At 35.0% G+C, this 20,280-nt stretch overlaps 3 protein-coding genes across 4 annotated transcripts; all 3 read left to right on the forward strand.

Annotated features, from left to right (window-relative positions):
* LOC106714989 (DNA polymerase delta subunit 2-like) lies at positions 1-2,329 on the forward strand. Its single transcript, XM_045678640.1, has 8 exons — positions 1-484; positions 557-678; positions 758-851; positions 1,261-1,412; positions 1,487-1,663; positions 1,736-1,807; positions 1,876-2,112; positions 2,185-2,329. The coding sequence occupies exons 1-8, from the start codon at positions 129-131 to the stop codon at positions 2,295-2,297; spliced, it is 1,323 nt and encodes a 440-aa protein (XP_045534596.1). The 5' UTR covers positions 1-128; the 3' UTR covers positions 2,298-2,329.
* A 1,139-nt stretch (positions 2,330-3,468) lies between these two features.
* Positions 3,469-16,316, forward strand: LOC106714698 (protein argonaute-2-like). Of its 2 annotated transcripts, none has more exons than XM_045678493.1 (22): positions 3,469-3,565; positions 4,742-4,768; positions 5,760-6,565; positions 6,733-6,909; positions 7,194-7,282; positions 7,507-7,606; positions 7,719-7,839; positions 8,332-8,474; positions 8,647-8,816; positions 9,460-9,553; positions 10,270-10,374; positions 10,522-10,652; positions 10,833-10,947; positions 11,614-11,781; positions 12,262-12,369; positions 12,870-12,986; positions 13,513-13,602; positions 13,690-13,821; positions 14,217-14,326; positions 14,419-14,512; positions 15,187-15,389; positions 16,178-16,316. In XM_045678493.1, exons 2-22 carry the CDS (start codon positions 4,756-4,758, stop codon positions 16,272-16,274), a joined length of 3,183 nt encoding a protein of 1,060 aa, XP_045534449.1. In that variant the 5' UTR covers positions 3,469-3,565; positions 4,742-4,755; the 3' UTR covers positions 16,275-16,316. The 2 variants fall into 2 exon arrangements, with proteins under 2 accessions (XP_045534449.1, XP_045534448.1); XM_045678492.1 differs by lacking the exon at positions 3,469-3,565 and adding an exon at positions 3,917-3,980.
* A 2,515-nt stretch (positions 16,317-18,831) lies between these two features.
* Positions 18,832-20,190, forward strand: LOC123721132. Its single transcript, XM_045678649.1, has one exon. The coding sequence runs from the start codon at positions 18,832-18,834 to the stop codon at positions 20,188-20,190; it is 1,359 nt and encodes a 452-aa protein (XP_045534605.1).
* Positions 20,191-20,280: the final 90 nt, after the last annotated feature.

Genomic DNA, 20,280 nt, shown 5'->3' on the forward strand with positions numbered 1-20,280 from the left:
TAAAGTCAATGTCAAAATATAGCGGCAACTGCTATTAAATAATATAAAATCAAATAGAAATAACTCAATTCGGTGAAATAATAGTTTGTACATCTATATTTCGTTTCTATGATATAGTTACTATCATCATGTTGTTCAAGTCTAAACGAGATTCTAACAAACGAGATCAATTTTCACCATCCGAATTAGAAAGACAAAACATAAAATACACGGATTGTTCAAGACGGTTTTATCAAGTATCCCGCGACTTTTCCAAACAGTATGCTCATATATATTCTGCAAGATTGAATACTTTCAGAAATATTTTAGGGCCAATTATTAATAAGAAATGGTCGAATAAATATAAAGTTTTAAAATTGTGCGAATTACGTGAGAAAGGCACCCAATGTGTTATTATTGGTACACTTTTCAAACTACAACAATTAAAACCCAGTATTCTGAAAGAACTTTCAGATCAGTTGGAGATTATTCCTCAGCCTACAAGGTTCTTCATATTTAAATAGTCTTCTCATTACTTTTATTAGGACATGCATGTTACATGTGATTTTTTTTTCAGAACTCATTTTGTTCATGACTCAGATAGTCTTGTTTTAGAAGATGAACTTCAAAGGATCAAATTATCTAGTAATTGTATTGATGTACATAAGGTGGTTACTGGTGTAGTTGTTGCAATACTTGGTTAGTGTGTGGAAAATGTATGCTAAGTATGTATGAAGAAATATGATATCTCTACCTTTTTAATGCCCATAACTTTCAGGGTCTGAAGATGAAGATGGGATTTTTACAATCAAAGATATTTGTTGGCCGGAATGCAATATACAAAAACCTTTACCAAAGCTTAATACTGATAGGTAATATTCTCATGCACCTCACTTCATAAATGTAATTCTATTTTAGTCTACAACACTTCCCAAGTTGGCATAGATTTGATTTGGAGTTGACATTCTTAATTATACTAACCATATTTAAATTTTTACTGTCAAAACATAATATTGTTATCTCAGTATTTTTGGTAGGAATGAGGGGGATGACAAAATATTGATTTATTTTGTATCTTTTTCACATCTATACATATAACATTTCAAACACTTGTTGTATTTGAACTGCTTAATAACCAATTTTTTAAATGTTAAAGGGAATGTAGGTTATACATGTGGACTTATGTGCTAAAAAAATTCTGCACTCTCGAAGTTGTGTGCGATTGCCTCTTAACTGCAATATAATTATTGCAATGGACTTATAGGATTCATGTTGTTACAGATATGTAGTACTAATGTCTGGTCTCAATATGGCATCCAAATCAGCTGAACATTTATTTTCATTGAATCTATTCCTTGAATGGATATCTGGATTTTGTGGTACAACAGTATATCAAGAAGAAATCTCTAAGATCGTAAGAGTTATTATTGCAGGTAAACCTGATCTTTTCTATGATGGTGATTTCCATTGATAATGATGTAGTAAATTAATATTTATATACTTGTAGGTGGCGTTTTCGCAAATCATTCAAATGAGGCAACTTTAAATGAATCAGATGTTATTGCATCTGCTGATTCAGTTGATGCTTTTTCTGCGGCATTAAGTGCAGTGGCTCCGGTGGATTTAATGCCTGGATGCAAAGATCCTTCAGGTATCATGTTACCTCAGAAGCCATTCCACTACTGTAAGTTAACAATGCATAAAATTATTTTGATAATCACTACTTATAATACACTAATAACATGTTGTATTTCAGGTCTGTTCCCAAAGTCTGTGGAGTATAAATCATTTAACCGAGTATCTAATCCATATGAATGTGAGATTGGGGGTAAATACTTTTTCTTAATTTATGATTAACAACTCAATATTATGATTAATTGTATTAATTTCTTCCAGGTTTCTTGTGTTTGGGTTCATCTGGGGAACCAATTAAAGATATAATGAAATACAGTAAACTTGATAATGAATTAGAAATTATGAGAAGGACATTACAGTGGCGCCATCTTGCACCTACATGTCCTGATACTGTCCCTTGTACACCTTGCATAGAAACTGATCCATTTACTATTTACAACTGTCCTGCAATCTATTTCAGTGGTAATTGTAGAGAATTTGCAACAGATTTACATAAAGGTAAAACATATTTATTTTTCATTTAAGTTTTCAGAAATTTAAATATTTACAAACACCTATATTTTATTTTAGGAGCTGATGGCCAAGTTACAAGAATAGTGTGCATTCCGGATTTTTGTGATAAAAAGACTATTGCAATAGTCAATTTAGCTAATCTAGATTGTCACAGTATGATTTTTTCTTAATTTTTTCAAATAAATGTATCAGATCAGATGTTAAAAATAATTTTTAATATTGTGCCTGCACACAGTATGCCAGTACAGTAGTACAGTAGCGCTGGCTTGGTATGAACTGTATGGTCCAACTCGCGCCAGTTACTGTTTACATTAAGCCAGTTGTATGCCAGCGATGATTTTAAGCGCAAGTGTTCTGCTGTACTGGTATACATAAACCATGCATTACCTTTTTAATAATAATAAAAGTATTTTTTTATCGAATCGCCTATTATCTCTTTGCAATATTGTGCAAAATATGAATTATCAAATAACATTTTATATAAGTAGTGTCGTGTCTTGACTTTAAAGTAGATATATGTTGATCAAGACACATCTGAGTCTTATTCTACAGTATATAAATATGCCCCGCAGGGCCCCAGCGAGGGGCCGCCGACGTACGAGGTACGCCGCGGCCCTTCAACCAATTTGAGGTGGCCACGCGCGGCAGGCCGGGGGGCCTGCTGCGCCGAATGTGGCGGATGCCCTCTCTCCTGTGTTCCGAGGGAGGGCATCATAGGGTGATGGGAGGGGGTGTTAAAAACAGCCCCTCCCTACACGTGTCGAGCCCCTACCAAGGGGCTCCCCTAGCCGGGTCGTGGATAAACTAACGTAGATGCCACGGCCCGGTCAGGCGAAGGAGAACACCGCGGGGTTTAGTGGGTATTCCGGTCGCCTTCTGCGGCCGGCGAGTCCCACACGAAACCGTCCCTGCTGCCCCCGCAGCACGGACGGCGAAGTGCGTAAATGCATTCCCCGCGTCAACAAAAAAAAAAAATACAGTATATAAATATGTTACATATTTTGTCTGAAAGGCACAAAACACCTGAATACGGTAATTGCCATAGCATTGGCAACACTGTGTTACTTTTTGGATTAATTTTTTTAACACAACTCGATGCAATTCAAATCGATTTGGTTTAATCGGTTTTTCGAATCGAATTTGATAAATTGTTTGTTTTAATTCATGAAATTTTCACATTTACATTCTATTAATTTAATGTACTTTATAATTTTTAATAATCTTAAGAAGTTTCTTATTAAATATGTACATCGACTTTTGAAACAACTAAATTATTCCGATGTTTGACTAAATCGAGTCATATGACAGATTGACAGAATAACTATCTTTACGTCTCAGCTCCGTACTTCGTTGCCTAATTCAATTTCCAAGCAGTGGCTTTTAGCAGGTGTGCCAACTGGGTACAGATATATTGATAGTGTATCTTCTCTATTTAACGGTGAGTGGTTTGACAATTTATTTGACAATTCAATAAAGATAGGTTGAGTAAAATCGGTTATGAATCTCTTGGATTTTAGATTGTTATTCTCATAGAACTTGTTACAAAACTACAGACATTAACCTAACTACATTAAACTAAAAATTGAGGTGTTGATGTTGACAATCAAAAAAGAAACGTATTTAATGTTTTTTTTACTTAATTGTGCGATACATAGGCAAATAACTGTGATAAATTCAAAAAGTAATAAAATAACAAAATTATAGTACTTATAATGTTCGATTAATTTTATTACAAGCCGAAGCTCGATATCGTTCTTAGTTGTTCGTACATTACAATTGACATTTGACACTGACAACTTGACAACAATTTTTCCCCTTTTCTCAATATCAACCCATTCAACTCAAAACATCACGTAAGTTGCGTTTTTTGTATTTTTAAACAGTCAGTTTCGGCACATTCGATTACTATTTGTTTATCTTGTGATTTAAATTTAAATATAAATCGAGTTTGTATTGAAATAAAGTTTTAGTTATCCTAGCTTATTGTAAGTATTTATGTGGTTGCATATTTATAAAATCTCCTACAGCCTTTCTATTTATGATAGATATTTGATTTCATGTTCGTGCACTTAGGTACTTTTGTTATTATTCAGTATTTATAATTTGAAGTCTTTATTATGTTGACCACAAATTAAAATTACCCAGCATCACTATTCGAATCTTTGTCTATTAAGGAATCGATGGCCGACATTTTGTAGTTTTTCACCGATCACTAGGGTACAAATAATATATTTGTATTCATTTCGTTTTCTGATTCTATACAAACTAGAAGATTATTATGTTTAATTGGAATTAAATTCCGACATTCTAACTAAACTATTACGTATTTCGTAACACAACAAGGCAAGTTCATATAATATTTTTATTTATAATGCTTTTTTATTTTATTTTGCATAAATTTCAATTTGATGATTTAAAACTTTAAATCCTTTCAAATATTTTTTACCATTACATGTACATAATTACTTCTATAAATAGTTGAAATTTTTTTGATCAATGATGCAACATAATGCAAGAATTGAGCGCAGCTAGTGTCAGTTTGGTCATAAAAAACAAAACCCAGTCATCATAATCGCGATTTTTTTTAACTAAAACCTTTTTAATTTTGTTTCAGGAAACATTATCAAAATGGGGAAAGGAGGTGAGGATTGAATTTATGATTAAATATAAAAATTAACTTATAATGGTATGGTAGAGCTAATCTCTGTTAATTTTCTCTGTCTTTATCTTTTTTACATTTATAAATTACATCTTTTGATTCTCTAACTTATTTGTATAATATTGGCATTTAAATTTTAAAGAATATCATCTTATTTTCCTATTTACTTAAGGTTTATTTAATTTTTAAACTTACAGTTACTGATTATAGTTACTTGTTTCAAACATTTTGACGTTAAATAGCATGAGACATAATCAAACAGAAAAAATAAAATTTATTTACTTTCAAAATTCATTAGAGAAGTATATTGCAAATTTTAATATTGCTTTTGTTGTAAAAATAATAAATCAATATTCAAGTTAATTGTTACCCAAGCTGGCTTTTATTAATAAATAACAAAACAACATGACACTTATATCTTTATGATTCCAGTTTGAGAACATATGTTGGTCAATTATAAGAACGGGTGAAACAAATCTTTGAAGACTTGTAAGAGATAAGAATGTGTTTTGGTTACAAAATAATAGATCATTATAACACAGAGTAAACATTTTTGCTAATTTAATATATTTGTACTAATCTAGTTATTTATTGAGTATTGCTAATAATATAATCAAGCATAAAAAATTATAATGTAACCATTTCTTTATGGCTTACTTACATTAAAATCATCCTGTAGTATACTTATAATCATTAATATAATACATGCTTTTTTGCAAATGTTAATCTTAAAGTGCTAATGAATCTAATATTAATATGTGACAATTTTATTTGTGGTATACAATTTGTGCTTGTTAGACTACATCTAGTATCCATTAATAACTGTTGATTTTACACAATATGTGAAGACTAAGAAGTGATATTAGTTTTTTTTTGTAATGATCAAAAGTAGTAATGTATTCTGTTGCACGCTTATTTTCCAGCTTGATTGCTAAACTGTATTTAATTTACTAACGATTGAAAAAAAATACAGGAAAGAAAAAGGGACAAAAAAAGGAGGAAGCACAAGAATCAACATCAAGTGCTGCACCTCAAACTGATGAACCAATTCCATCAGGATCTGAAGCTCAAGTTTCAGAGCCACTTACTGCAGCAGAACCAAAAACAATAGAAGCACCCAAAGGCACTGCCGAAGTAATGGAGGAAGAAGTAGAGGGACTCGGTTTGGATCTTGGTGGCAAGAAGCGGAAGCCTCGTAAAAAGAAGAGTGCTGCTCAAGCTCCAGCTGCTCCAGCTGAAACTGCCTCAGCCCAAACTACACCATCTGAAATAAGAGTTACTGAACTCGTGCAACCCATAGCCGAAATTACAGAACAAATGATACAACAACCCGGTCCATCAGGCGAAGGAAGTGGACGAGGTCGAGGTCGAGGTCATGGTCGTGGTCGTGGCCAGGGACGGCCACAACAGCAGGCTGGCACTTTTCCTCCGCAACCATTACCAAGTTCTGGGGGCGGCCAGGAAAGTGGGCAAATTGCTCAATCTTCGGGCCAATGGAATAGACCCCAGCCCATGCCCACTGCACCATCAACACCGATGAGTCCTTCGGTAGGGCAAACTTTCGGTGCACCAGGTCAGGCACCACAACCCAAGTATACCCCAGTTTCTACAGTGTCACAGTCCACTTTTGGAAAAAGAGACCTGCCCACTGACAAACAAGCTGTCACACATGTGTCACAGTATAAGATTCCAGATGCCATAAGGGGGGTGACAGTGCCCTCGAGGGCTATTAGATTACTGACAAATTATTTGCCCATGTCCATCAAGTTTATCAAAGTCGTAAGTAACTAAGCTTTCACAACAGTTTTTGTAAATACATAATAAGTCCATATAGCAAAACATAATAAGATTTTAAGCCATAATTTGATAATGTCTTAATTTTAAGTTTTAAGTGAATTTAATTGAGAACTCTGCTTAGATTTCAACCATTGTAATTTATTTTGCAGCATCGTTATGACGTTTCTTTTAAACCGGATAAACCAAAAAAGATGATACCACAAGCATTCCTGAAAGCTAAGTCTTTGCATTTCAAAAATCATGTGATTGCATTTGATCAAATGAAAAATTGCTACAGCATTCAACCATTGACTGGCGTTACTCAAACAGAAAGATATGCTATTAACGTAAGTGACGCTCATTAACTTGTATAGTGCAACGAACTTTTCTGACCCGGTGAGAGAAATGCTGATATAGTCCAACAAATTTATTTGGCATGATGAGAGAACTAGAGACACTGTCAGAAAACAGGTAAAGAGAGATGACATGACAGCTACAGTCTGACAAGGATTTTTAGGCAATTTTTGACAATAGATTTATTTGTCCACCGGGTCAAATAAATTTGTCTTTCTATCTAGTAATCTAAGGTCTAACCACAGATTCAGAAATAAAATATGTTGATAATTTGCAGGTGGAACTAACTGATAACAATGGTAAATCAATGAATTTTGAGGTGTCGTTCAAGTATACTGGATTGGTTGATTTAAATCGCTTAGGACAGTGAGTATTTAGTATTTAGTATCTAACTAATGCAGGGCTTAGGGAAAATACATACTTGCTTTACTAGTTATGAATCGTTAAGGGCTTCTTTTAGTGTAATGTTTGTGTACTCTCCACTATAATAGGGACCACTTAACAACTGAGTGCGGTAATTAGTACATTGTTTCATTCTATATCAGGCTTTCTTATAATATTATATAAAACAAATAATGTTTCATCTGCAGGCACATGATGAATGGCGGTAGTTCACTGAATCCCCCAACTGAAGCAATCCAATGTATTGATGTAATATTGAGACAAGGAACACTTGAGGCCTATGTTAAGGTAACTTCCTAAAAGTTTTAAAAAAATATGCGAAGATTTTGTTTGAATCTATATAATATAAATTCATCTTGAATTTAGAAGTCCGGAATATAATTTAAGTTGTTTTTTTCAGGCTGGGAAGCAATTTTTCAGACGACCACGCAATCCCGTTGATCTTGGTTATGGTTTAGAGATGTGGACGGGACTTTTCCAATCGGCCATCTTTACATCCAAGCCTTATATTAACATAGATGGTATGTTGATAATCTGACAAAAATGCACTTAAACCCGTACTGCAAACATACTGCAAAGTTGTAAAGGAGACAATAAAGAAATGGAGATATGGAGAGAGAAAGAGAGAGAGAGAAGGCAGTAACGGATTTACATTTATAAGCACCAAGAGGACGAGATTTCCACGGCGCCTTCTTTTTTTCAGCATCCTTTGGGGGGGGGGGGGTTAACAGAGTTAAGGGGGGGGGGTTAACAGAGTTAAGGGGGGGGTTAACAGAGTTAAGGGGGGGAAGGAGAGTGAGTGGTGTAGAGAGTGAAATGAGAGAGACCCCTTGTTCGACTCATCTCATTCAATTTTCTTTCTCTAGTATGTTACTGATCTGATTGATATAATTTCTGTTTGTATTAAAACCATAGGAGACCATAGAATTGAACAAAAAAAAATATGAATAAATCTTTTAGTGAAATCCAGCGAATCTAGAAAAGTGTTTAATTTTCTTTTTTTTTTTTTTCAGTTGCTCACAAAGGCTTCCCGAAACATCAATCTATGATACAAGCTTTCACCAACGATTTTCGTTTGGATCCAAATAGGTCTTTGGAGCAGCAACGAAACCCCAGAAGTGTGGAATTATTTCACGAATACGTCAAGGGCTTAAGAGTAAGTACTATGTTGTACAGGAATTATTTAAATAATGTAATTTGTTTTAACATTTTAACTGCCACTAGGATTTTTATTGTAAAGTAATTTTTAAGTTGCAAATATTTCTCAACAGTTGAGTTTCCTTTACACAGAGATATAGCTAATAAATTAATGAAAAATATATTTGAAGGTGACTGCAGTTATCGGTGCGGATACTTCAGTAAAGGGTCAAAGGCGCGAGTTCATTTGCAACCGCGTCGTAGATCCACCTGGCAGGCTGCAGTTCACCATGACCCATCCTGACGGACGACAGGAGAAAGTCTCCGTTCTGGAATACTTCCGCAGGGATAAGAAATATAGGTATATCTTTTATTCTAATTAATAAAAAAGTCTGATTATTTTAACACATTGACATTATTATTTTTATGTCGAATTGAGTTGGTGGCATTGAATGTGTTAATCATAGACTAATTAGAAAATTTATACTAAAATTACTAAATTTCGGAACATTTCTGGTGAATGTCTTTTTGCTCACGGGAATATTAGCTATCTATATTATAAAATATCACTACTCTATTTGACGACTAATTGTCGACCGCGACTCCGTTCGCGCGGAATAAAAAAAAACTTAATTTACTTAAAGCCTATGTTCTCTTCTACACTGTTCTATATTTCAGGAGGAGTAACAAACATCCATCCATCCATCTAAACTTTATAACATTAGTAAGATTAACACAATACTGCAAAAAATTATATAATGTAACTAGCTGTCGCCCGCGACTCCGTCCGCGCGCAGTTAAAAAAAAAATTAAAAATAGATGTTGGTCGATTCTCAGACCTACTGAATATGCTCACAAAATTTCATGAGAATCGGTCAAGCCGTTTCGGAGGAGTACGGGAACGAAAACTGTGACACGAGAATTTTATATATTAGATGACCGCAGTGTATGTTATTTAACGTTCCTCTGTTAACGTAATTTATTTGTTTGTGTTTTGATTGCAGACTAAAGTATCCTGAACTGAACTGCTTGTGGGTTGGACCAGCAAATAAAAGTTTATATTTCCCGATGGAATTATTGGAAATTGTATATGGACAGGTGAGTGTATTTACTTCAAAAGTAGTCTTTAATATTATTTTATTATTTATTTCAATAAAACATAGAAATAATAAAAAAAATGTTTACTTAACTGATATAAAATGTTTTTAATTATTTGGAAAGTATTGTGTAAACATGTAAGTTTATTATTATAATGAGGTCACATATTTTCAGAATATTAAGTTTTAGGATTTTGTCACTATATTTGTTATACTTGCTAACGCTCTCGACTCCGTCCACGCGGAATTAAAAAAGTAATAAGTAGCTTATGTGTTCTTTTAGACGATCTATGTGTTCTTCCGTACTATGTTCTACATCTGTGCCAAATTTCATAGAAATCCATTGAGTGGTTCCGTAGATACCTTCAAATAAAAAATCTATCCATCTTACCATCCATCCATCTAAACATTCGCATTTATATTAGTAAGATTAAATCTTACGTTTAGATGGATGGATGGATGGTTTGTTTGAAGCTATCTCCGAAACGACTCAACGGATCTATATGAAATTTGGCACAGATGTAGAACATAGTATGGAAGAACACATAGACTACATATTAAGTTTTTTTTTAAATCCGCGATGACGGAGTCGCGGGCAAAAGCTATTGTATTATAGAGGGAAAAATATAACTTTGTGGTTATTTTTAATAGTTAAAAATAAATATGTTTGTTTTTCTATCAAAATCTGAATTCTAATTTATATATTTAAATCTCCAGCCATTGAAGAAACAACTCAATGATATGCAATTGTCGAAAATGGTTCAAGAAGCGGCGACACCTCCTAACATTCGTATGAATAAAATTGAAGAGGTTATTAAAGATGTAAGTTGTTTCTATTTTTTTATACCCAATGAATTCTGTAAAATAATTTATCCATACATTTTGGATATTACTATTGCTAATCCATTTATATTATTGTTTTCTCCATATATTCTTTACTGTATTAAATAGTTTATCTTTTAATTTTAGATGAATTACAGCGCCAATCCATTCTTCAAACACTTTGGTCTACAGATTTCTGATAAATTTTTAGAAGTAGAGGCCAAAGTACTGCAACCTCCACGATTATTGGTTGGTGATAGAAAATCGGTTGATCCTAGGTATTGTTTATTTTTTTATTTTTCTATCGGATATCAAAAACACTATTAAAACAAAAAAATCATACTTTGTACATATGATTGAATTTTTTTTAGATTCCTGTCTTTTGTCTGTATGTCTGTCTACAAGGCCAATTTTAATATGTGTTTAATTAAAATATTTATATGAAGTAACTATTTCAGGAGAGGCGTGTGGAATGCAACTACAGTGTTGCAACCGAGTGCTTTAAGGTCCTGGGGATTTGTAGCTATCGAATGTAATCCAACGCAGTGCAACTATCAAAATATTATACAAATGGTGAGCATTATTTAGTACCGTTGTCTTTCAGTGGTCGTCGGTTCATATTTGTCCTTTATTTCTTAATTCTGTACTGAATTTAAACACACACACAATCCACCATATTTTATTTTTCCAACTGACAGTTCTTCCATATAATTTTTAGCGAGTGACATTAAACGCGTTCAGAAACGTCATTTCTTTACAATATAATTTAAAAAAAAAAAAAACTTAATACTGTTAGGACTGTTGAGGGTAGCCACACAAAAAAAAAGGATTTATAAGGAAGCGTGCGCTGCTGCTCGAGGCAGTCTCTTTCCATCCGTCATTGCGGAACGTCTGACATTTTTGTTTATTTACGTTCGGTTTGAGTTTATCCTATTGCGAGGATTATTTAGAAGTAAAGTTAAATTCACTATTTCGCTGTTAATTTATTTCTTTTAAAATACTTTTGCATCAAATATCTAACAATACAATAATTTTTAATCAATATCTACCTTGCTGGATGGCGAGCTTGTGTATTTATTTAAGAATTTTTTACTAGTCTTCCAATGTTCTTTAAATTCGACTTTAAATCATAATAATTTTTTTTTTTTATAAAAAAACACATTTAATGTCTCTTTCGAGTTAATCCGAACGCGTAATTTTTTTTTTAACTTATTAATATCTTTTTTGAATATTTTCCAGGTACTCCGTGTTGGTAATCAGATGGGAATGCACGTGGAGCAGCCGAAATGTATGCACTTCAATATTAGAATGTCTGACCTCGCAAATGTTCTATTCAATGCATTGGAAAAAGATATCAACTTTCTGTTCGTTATTGTATCCAAATCCGGTCGCGATTATTATCATAGGGTAAGTTAAAGTATTTACAGAAACTATAATTTGATTTTTTAAACGACAAAAAATATACGTCCCAAAAAAAAACAACATTGATATTTTAGTGCCCTGTGATTGGTAAATTTTAATATTTCATGTAAATTAACAGTTGGTTTCTAAGATTAAAATCTTTGTATAAAACATATTGTTATCCCCTTCATTATTTTTGAAAAAATAGAGATAAAATATATATTTTAAATAGGGATTTTAGTCTCAGAAACTTACAGTAAGAAATTTAAGAAATTTGAATGTTTTCTCTTATGTACGATTTGTCATTTTAGTGAACAGGATGTATTTTTTTCTTAAAATTCATAATCCATCATATTAAATAAGTGTTTTTATAGTACCATAGGTTTTGAAATGTTTTTTTTTATTGATTTTTTTTATCTTCATATAGTATTATTTTTTCTATAAGGTTATGAATGTATTTGTATTATAAATTCCATTTTGTTAAAGGTGAAACGGTTTGCGGAATTGGAGGTGGGTATTCTGACTCAATGCATTAAAGAGGACACCGCGGTACGTCGCATGAACGATCAGACTGTACGAAACATTCTATTGAAGGTTTGTTTATTTATTTGAAAATAAATATATAACATATGTGTACATTATATATGATTTGAGGAATTTAATGGATCTTATAATCAACCTGATATATCATAAGTTAGTTTAAATTTAAACAGAAATTATAAAAAAAAAAACAGAAATAACAGAAGTCATTCCCACAAAATTTAAACAAAAACATGTATAGCCGAGCCGGTATAATAGTAGCCATTAGTTGGAAAATATCATTTTAACAGTTGTTTTTTTGTAAAAGATTATAAATAATAATTCTACATAAATTTCCTACTATTTTTTTTATTGATTACTAGCTTTTACCCGCGACTCCGTCCGCGCGGAATAAAAAATAGAAAACGGGGTAAAAATTATCCTATGTCCGATTCCTGGTTCTAAGCTACATGCCCACCAATTTTCAGTCAAATCGATTCAGCCGTTCTTGAGTTATAAATGGTGTAACTAACACGACTTTCTTTTATATATATAGATATATTTTTTTGGGTCAGGTGAATTCTAAATTGATGGGTATTAACCAAGCACTGGATGGTCGCTGCATGCCGTCGTGTCTCAGAGGTCCTGTGATGGTGGTTGGTGCTGATGTCACTCACCCCTCGCCCGATCAGGTACTGTATATCTCAAATATATTGGCGACTCGGAACATCGTACGAGTCGCTGCGCAAAACATAATTTTAGGTGTATTTTTTTATATTACTAGGTGGCACATAAATTCGCCGAAATGGCGAAGCGACCGCTGCCCATAGACATTCGATTTTGCAGATGCGTTGCCTACCTCCAATCGACGAAGTAGGGGATGCACAAAAACAGAATATGTAACCTTCCTTTGCATCTCCTCTATCAAATCCACATCCCCTTCCCATCCTTTCCTTATAAGAAAAGGGGTGGGAAGGAAAAGAAGACTAAATGCCTGTATGTCAAAAACGTTATAGTCAATAACAAGGGTATAGTCAAAACATGACTATAGTGTGTCATGACTATTATCATAATAGTTAAGACACATGTTAGTTGCATAAGATTTTTTTTGATTGCTTTCATAAGAATGTCAGTCGATTTCTTAGTGTGCCATTCAATGTGAGTTTCAGTCATTAGAAAATGCTTTTTTTTTAATTAGCTTTATCTTATTTATTACAGTCGAACATTCCCAGTATTGCAGCGGTTACTGCATCCATTGATCCGAAATGTTTCTTATACAATATTGAACTTAGTGTGCAGACACCTAAGGTATGTTATTTATTAAAATTTCTAATATTTAAAAAAAAAGAATAAAATTTTTGATATTATTTGATTATTTCTCTGTTTTGTTTACAGAAAGAGATAATAGTGGAATTTGAAGATATGATGGTGGACCATCTGATTGTGTACCGTAAACACAACCAGAACATGTTGCCAAAGAAGATATATGTGTTCCGCGATGGCGTCTCTGAGGGACAGTTCGAAGAGGTATTTTTACTTAAATTCAATCTTACTAATATTATAAATGGCGAATGTTTAGATGGATGTATGGATGTTTGTATGAAAGGTATCTCTGGAACGGCTGAACGGATCTTGATGAAATTTGGCACAGATGTAGAACATAGTCTGGAAGAACACATAGGCTAGTTATTATGGTTTTTTTTTAATTTCACGAGGAAGGAGTCGCGGGCGACAGCTAGTATAATTATAAATGCGAAAGTTTGTTTGAATTTATGAATTTGTTTTCACTTAACTACACAATGGCTGAACGCATCTACATAAAATTTGATCATACATTTTTTTAGGAATTAGGCATTAGGGGTTCAATTGGTAGGAAAAGTGTACAATCAGCATATGTTATTAGTAACTTTTGTTGTTGTTAGGTGATGAACAGTGAGCTGACTGCGGTGTACCGAGCATACCGCAGAATGACCGGCCAGCCGGAGAAACCTGAAGTTTTGTTCCTTTTGGTACAAAAGCGACATCACACTAGGTATTTTTTTATTCCATTTTTGTTTTTATGTGTTACGATTTATATACAATTTTAATATGATTTAGTTATGTATAATACTGTACTTATTTTAGATTCTTCTCGGGAGCTCAGAATCCACAAAATGTTGAGCCCGGTACGGTTGTTGACAAACAGATTGTGCATGCCAAAGAGCTTGACTTTTATTTGGTAAGTTATAACTTTACAGCTACTGTTGTTGCTTGTAACTTATTATTTGCTTAATAAGTTTAATGTGACTTCGATTTTTACGCACTAACTTGAAATTGCAGAGCAAATGGATCGCGCAAATGTCTTAATGAAAAGAGTTTACTGTTTTAGTGATTTTTTATATCATAAGGTGGCAAACAAGAGGCCACCCGAATTCGTCAAAATAGCGAAGCGACCTCTACCCAGAGATATCCGGAATTGCACATTACTACTACCTTTAATCGACAGAGACGCACAGAAAAGAGGATATTTTCACTTCCTATGCATCCTCTTTCAAATTCACTTCCCCTTCTCATATTTTTCTTATAAGAAAAGGGTGGAAAGGGAAAGGTGATTAAAATTAGGCCATCATACTCAGAGTCGTCATCTCTATATATATAAAAGAAAGTCATGTTAGTTACACTATTTATAACTCAAAATCGGTCGAACTGATTTAACTGAAAATTGATGGGGAGGTAGCTTAGAACTAGGAGACGGACATAGGAACTTTTTTATCTTGTTTGCATTTTTTTTTATTCCGCGCGGACGGAGTTGCGGGTAAAAGCTAGTTTGATATATTTCTCATACACATTCTTATACTAATAACCACTTATCGAGTAATTATAAGTTAGCAACTAATTATTTGTCTGGTATAGGTGTCCCATCAGGCTATAAAGGGCACGGCGCGTCCCACTCGCTACCACGCGGTGTGCAACGATGGTGGCATCCCGATAGATGAGGTGGAGCAGCTGACGTACTACCTGTGTCATCTGTACGCGCGCTGCATGCGGGCAGTCTCCTACCCCACGCCCACGTACTATGCCCACCTCGCCTGTCTGCGCGCCAAGTCGCTCACACAGTACGTATACATAATACATCATTGTTTTTTTGTTATAGGAGGGATCTTTCAAAGATACCCTACCTTCAGGGGAAAGACAGGATTATGTGGGATTTGAATGAGATATTATAAACCTATCTAACCAATTTTACCTTTATAAAGCTGTAATTAGAGACTTATACAGGTCTATCATTAATGTAAACTCTAAAAGCATTGCTAATTCTCACTCTGTCTTCTTCTATGGACCTAAGTCAGAATGAATAACAATAATAATAACAATAATTCATCTTAAAAGTAGATCATTTGGCCATGGAGGTCTGAGGAAACGGTTCATTTTGGATAATGGGGTCACTTGTCCAAAATAGTTTGGGGATCTCTGCTCTAAAAAAAACTAAAACTTTCCAAAATAAATCCATTGACAGTGTCCAATATCAGTGAAATGTGTAAATATATGACATAATGTGTAAAAAATTCTCATTTATATTAAACTTAACAATACACACACGCAAGTGCGTACGTATGTACGTCTGCGTATACACACACTTACGAATTCACATGAAGGTACAGTCACGTCCATTGGCGATTGACAAATAACTTATTTGTCTGTAAGAACGGACATAGATTTAGTTCGTTACGGGATGCATGAAATTTTATATCTGGATTATTGCAAATGAAAGCGACTGTACATGCCATATGTAATGACACTCGTATACACAAATTGTAGCATTTGTGTATACGAGTGTAATTTTTTTTTAATTACTAAATAGTTTGACAGAAAGAGGTAATATAAATCTATTTTTTTATTTTAGCGGCGATAAATTCGACAACGAGGCATTAGAGAGGAATCCAAAACGACTTCATGTTCTAAAGAAGATGCTCGATTTCAGTAGAATGTTCTTTGTCTAATGTTTGATAAATCAACTATTCGTTCTATGTATAAAATAAAAATAAATCAATTTTTGTGTTTACAAGAAAGGTTTCGTTAGCGAAAAAAATAGCTGGAATTTAATTATCAGCCTACAATTCGATAAAATAGATATTAATTGGTTCAGTTTAAGAAGTTAGCACACAGCCGCGAAATCGGACTGAAATTTAAAAAACGAAAAATTAAGAGAAAACGTAGATCTAGCTGCTAATGCTAAATGCTAGCTAATCTGGATTAGATTCTATTGTTGTATAGTTTATTTGTAACAACAGTTTACTGGAACAAGTTAAATCAAGTTTTAAATCAAACTTCTGTTTGCACTGGTTTCGTTTTCGCGACAGTGGAAAAGATCGATTGATTTAAATTTTATTTATACTTTAAAACTATTGACATAATATCATTTTTAATAATTGTGTTTCGATCTCAATTTAAATCAAAAACTTTTTTATAATTTTTTTTATTAAATCTTATTATTTGAATATTGACGAAATTTTTATGTGTTATGTTAAGAAACCTTCTTCAGAAAATGTTAGGGATAGTTGGCTGTGTTTTTTTTTTAATTAAATTGTGTTTGTATTTTAAAAAGTTTTTATTTAATCATGTGTAAATATTAATTTGCTTAATAATGTATGTTCGATATTTAAAAAAAAATATTTAGTACATAAAGTTTTGCCTGAAGTTTACCTTATTTTTTTTTATTTCCACATATTTTATCTTAAGATATTGTATTTCTTTTGGAGGATCTTATTCGACGAATAGTAAATATATATATGAATAAAAATCAAAGTTTGTATGTTTGTCCTCTATTTAATATTTATGCAGCCCGGATCTATATTGTATAGGATTAGATCGGAAATATATCTTTTTTATATTCTATCTTTTGAACCCAAATCTTTTGCCAAGAAAAATATTAATATTTAACACCATTTTTTTTTTTTTACATTAAAACCTTTTTATTTTACGTATGTGGTCATAGAATGCCAAAATGTTATGACCGCAACAATTTTGTTATAGAATAATAAGTGAATAGTTTTACCTTATATTAAAATAATGAAATATAAATGTCATAAAAATTTAAGCATTAATATTTCGTACGTCTTAGCAGCTTTTTTATTTTTTTATTATTGACGCAAAAAAAGCTTTGTAACTCAGCGGAATTTGTTTTTCAAATGTGTAATATTTGTTTTTTTTTTTTTAAATGCAAGATTAAGTCGGTAAAATGTAGTTTTCAAACATAGACAATAAATACATCTATGCAGTTATAATTATTTTTATCATTGTATTATTTAAAATCAGTGCTTTGTATATTTTTTACAAAAATAATTTGTTTCTGTTTGAATAAAACTGAGGTTATTTCCAATCTAGTACGATTTAGCTTTAAGAAGCTTATGTGTACCTAAAAGGGCGACAACGTATCTGCAGTTCCTCTAGTGTTGCGGATGTCCTTGGACGTCGATGATCATCTCGGTGTTGCCGTTGCTAGTTTGCCAACTTCTCTTATAAAAAAAGATAACGTAACGTTTATATACGGGTTACTCTCATGGCGTCCTATTTGAGCCAAACACGAATATTTGTGACTATCGCCATCGTATTTTTATCGACAATTTTTTTTAATTAAAATTTTTGACATAATTGATGATACGATGGCAATTGTCAAAAATATTAGTGCTAGGCTCACAGTTTACGACTAAGCATTTGCCTTTGAGTAGCGACTTGGACTGCAGTGACACTTGTATAATCACATATTGTCTCTTACATCTATCTATATATATAAAAGAAAGTCGTGTTAGTTACACTATTTATAACTCAAGAACGGCTGAATCGATTTGACTGAAAATTGATGGGCAGGTGGAGCTCAGAACCAGGAAACGGACATAGGATAATTTTTACCCCGTTTTCTATTTTTTTTTCCGCGCGGACGGAGTCGCGGGTAAAAGCTTTCTCTATAAAAGAAACAGAGACAGCAATATGTGTGATACAAGTGTCATAGTTCTAGCTGATATCGTTTGCGTAAAAAAAACAATATTTTTTTTATTTTTTACAGCTTATTAAAATTGGATAAGTTCAGTTGCAAGTGTATCTTTTTACAGTGGTAGATCCCGCAACAACAATATTTGTTGGGTGCACGAATTGGCCGGGGCGACCGGTGCAATACCACGACCACACAGAAGACAGACGTGAAGTGGAAGAAATTCCGCGTTTCGTCTGATGAGTGTGGTTCCGGAGGCCTAATCCCCCCCCCCCCTTCACTCAGCATGGCAGTCGGATTGGAAGAGTACATACCCCAGGGGGGTACCAATACCACTGGTATTGGAGAATCCCCCTCCGCGCGTTTACGCCTGAACTCCCGCTTGGAGTTTGGGCGTAAGCGCGCGGGCCGCCCTGCTTATTCTGGGGGGGGGCACCATTCCGCTCGTTGCTGGAGTTCGGGGCAAAAGCAAGAAACGCGCAGCGGTTTCCCCTAAAACGTTCGCCGTGGACGTCTGTAACATTAGGGGACTCCACTCTAACTTGGAGGCCGTCCATTACCACCTACGGATGGCTAAACCGGCCTTGCTTTTCCTTACTGAGACGCTGATATCTCCTCCGGCGGACACATCGTATCTATCCTGCCCGGGATACAAATTGGAACATTCTTTTTTGCCTCGGGCCGGGGTGTGCGTGTACGTCAGAGATGATGTCTGCTCTCGTCGCCTCAGCCTTCTTGAAGGTAGGGACCTATCCATTTTGTGGCTGCGCGTAGATAGCGACGATCATCCGCGAGTCTACGCGTGCCTCTATAGGTCCCATAGCGGTAATGCCGAAATAGACCGACTCATGGAGCAAGTCCAAACGGCTACAGATTCCGTCCTGGAGCAGATCCCATCCGCCGAGATTGTGGTACTTGGCGATTTTAATGCCCATCATGCCGAATGGCTTGGCTCTCGAACCACCGATCACGCGGGGAGATCTGTCCATGACTTTGCCTTGTCCTATGATCTGACGCAGCTGGTTACATCGCCAACGCGAATACCAGATGTGGAAGATCATACACCTTCCCTGCTGGCCTTTCTGCTGACCTCACATCCAGACAGCTACTCGGTTTCCGTCGACGCCCCCTTGGGGTCGTCGGACCACTGCCTGATCCGGACAACAGTGCCTATCTCGCGTCGCCCACGGCTCAAGCCAAATGGCCTCCGCCGAGTGTGGCACTACAGGTCAGCAGACTGGGATGAGATGCGGTCCTTTTTTGCATCCTACCCATGGGAGCGAGTTTGCTTCAAGCTGGACGATCCCGATGCCGTTGCCGACTCTGTCACCGATGTCGTGCTTCAGGGGATGGAACTATTTATTCCGTCATCTGTCGTGCCTATCGGGGGCAGCTCTCGGCCCTGGTATGGTCGATCCTGCAAATTAGCAGCGCGCTACAAGCAGGATTGTTACCGAGCCTGGGCTGAAGCGTCAGCGAATAGGGATATAAATACCAGCCTGCTCAAAAAGAAGTACAACTCCGCCTCCAGGTCCTTCAAAAGAGTTATTGCCAAGGCAAAGTCGGAACACGTGGCTAGCATTGGCGAGAGACTGGTGAAACTTCCTTCGGGAACTCGTGCGTTCTGGTCTCTCGCCAAGGCTGTCCAGGGGAATTTTTGTAAGCCATCTTTACCATCTTTGCGCAGGGGGGATGACTCGTTGGCCCACACCGCAAAAGAGAAGGCCGATCTTCTAGGCTTTCTTTTTGCGTCGAACTCGACTCTGGAGGATAAAGGTAGCTCACCGCCGAATATCCCGTGCGGTGACACCTTCATGTCCGAAATCCAGTTTCGCCAGAGATCAGTACGTAAAGTGCTGCATTCTCTGGACGTCCACAAGTCGAGTGGGCCTGACGGAATTCCTCCCATCGTGCTTAATATCCCATAATCCACCCGATCCCAAAGAAAGGCGATAGCTCGGATCCGTCCAACTACAGGCCGATTGCCATTACCCCTTTGTTCTCAAAAGTCATGGAAA

The sequence above is a fragment of the Papilio machaon genome, chromosome 7 (genome assembly GCF_912999745.1).
Source record: "Papilio machaon chromosome 7, ilPapMach1.1, whole genome shotgun sequence".
NCBI classification, from domain to species: Eukaryota; Metazoa; Arthropoda; class Insecta; order Lepidoptera; family Papilionidae; genus Papilio; species Papilio machaon.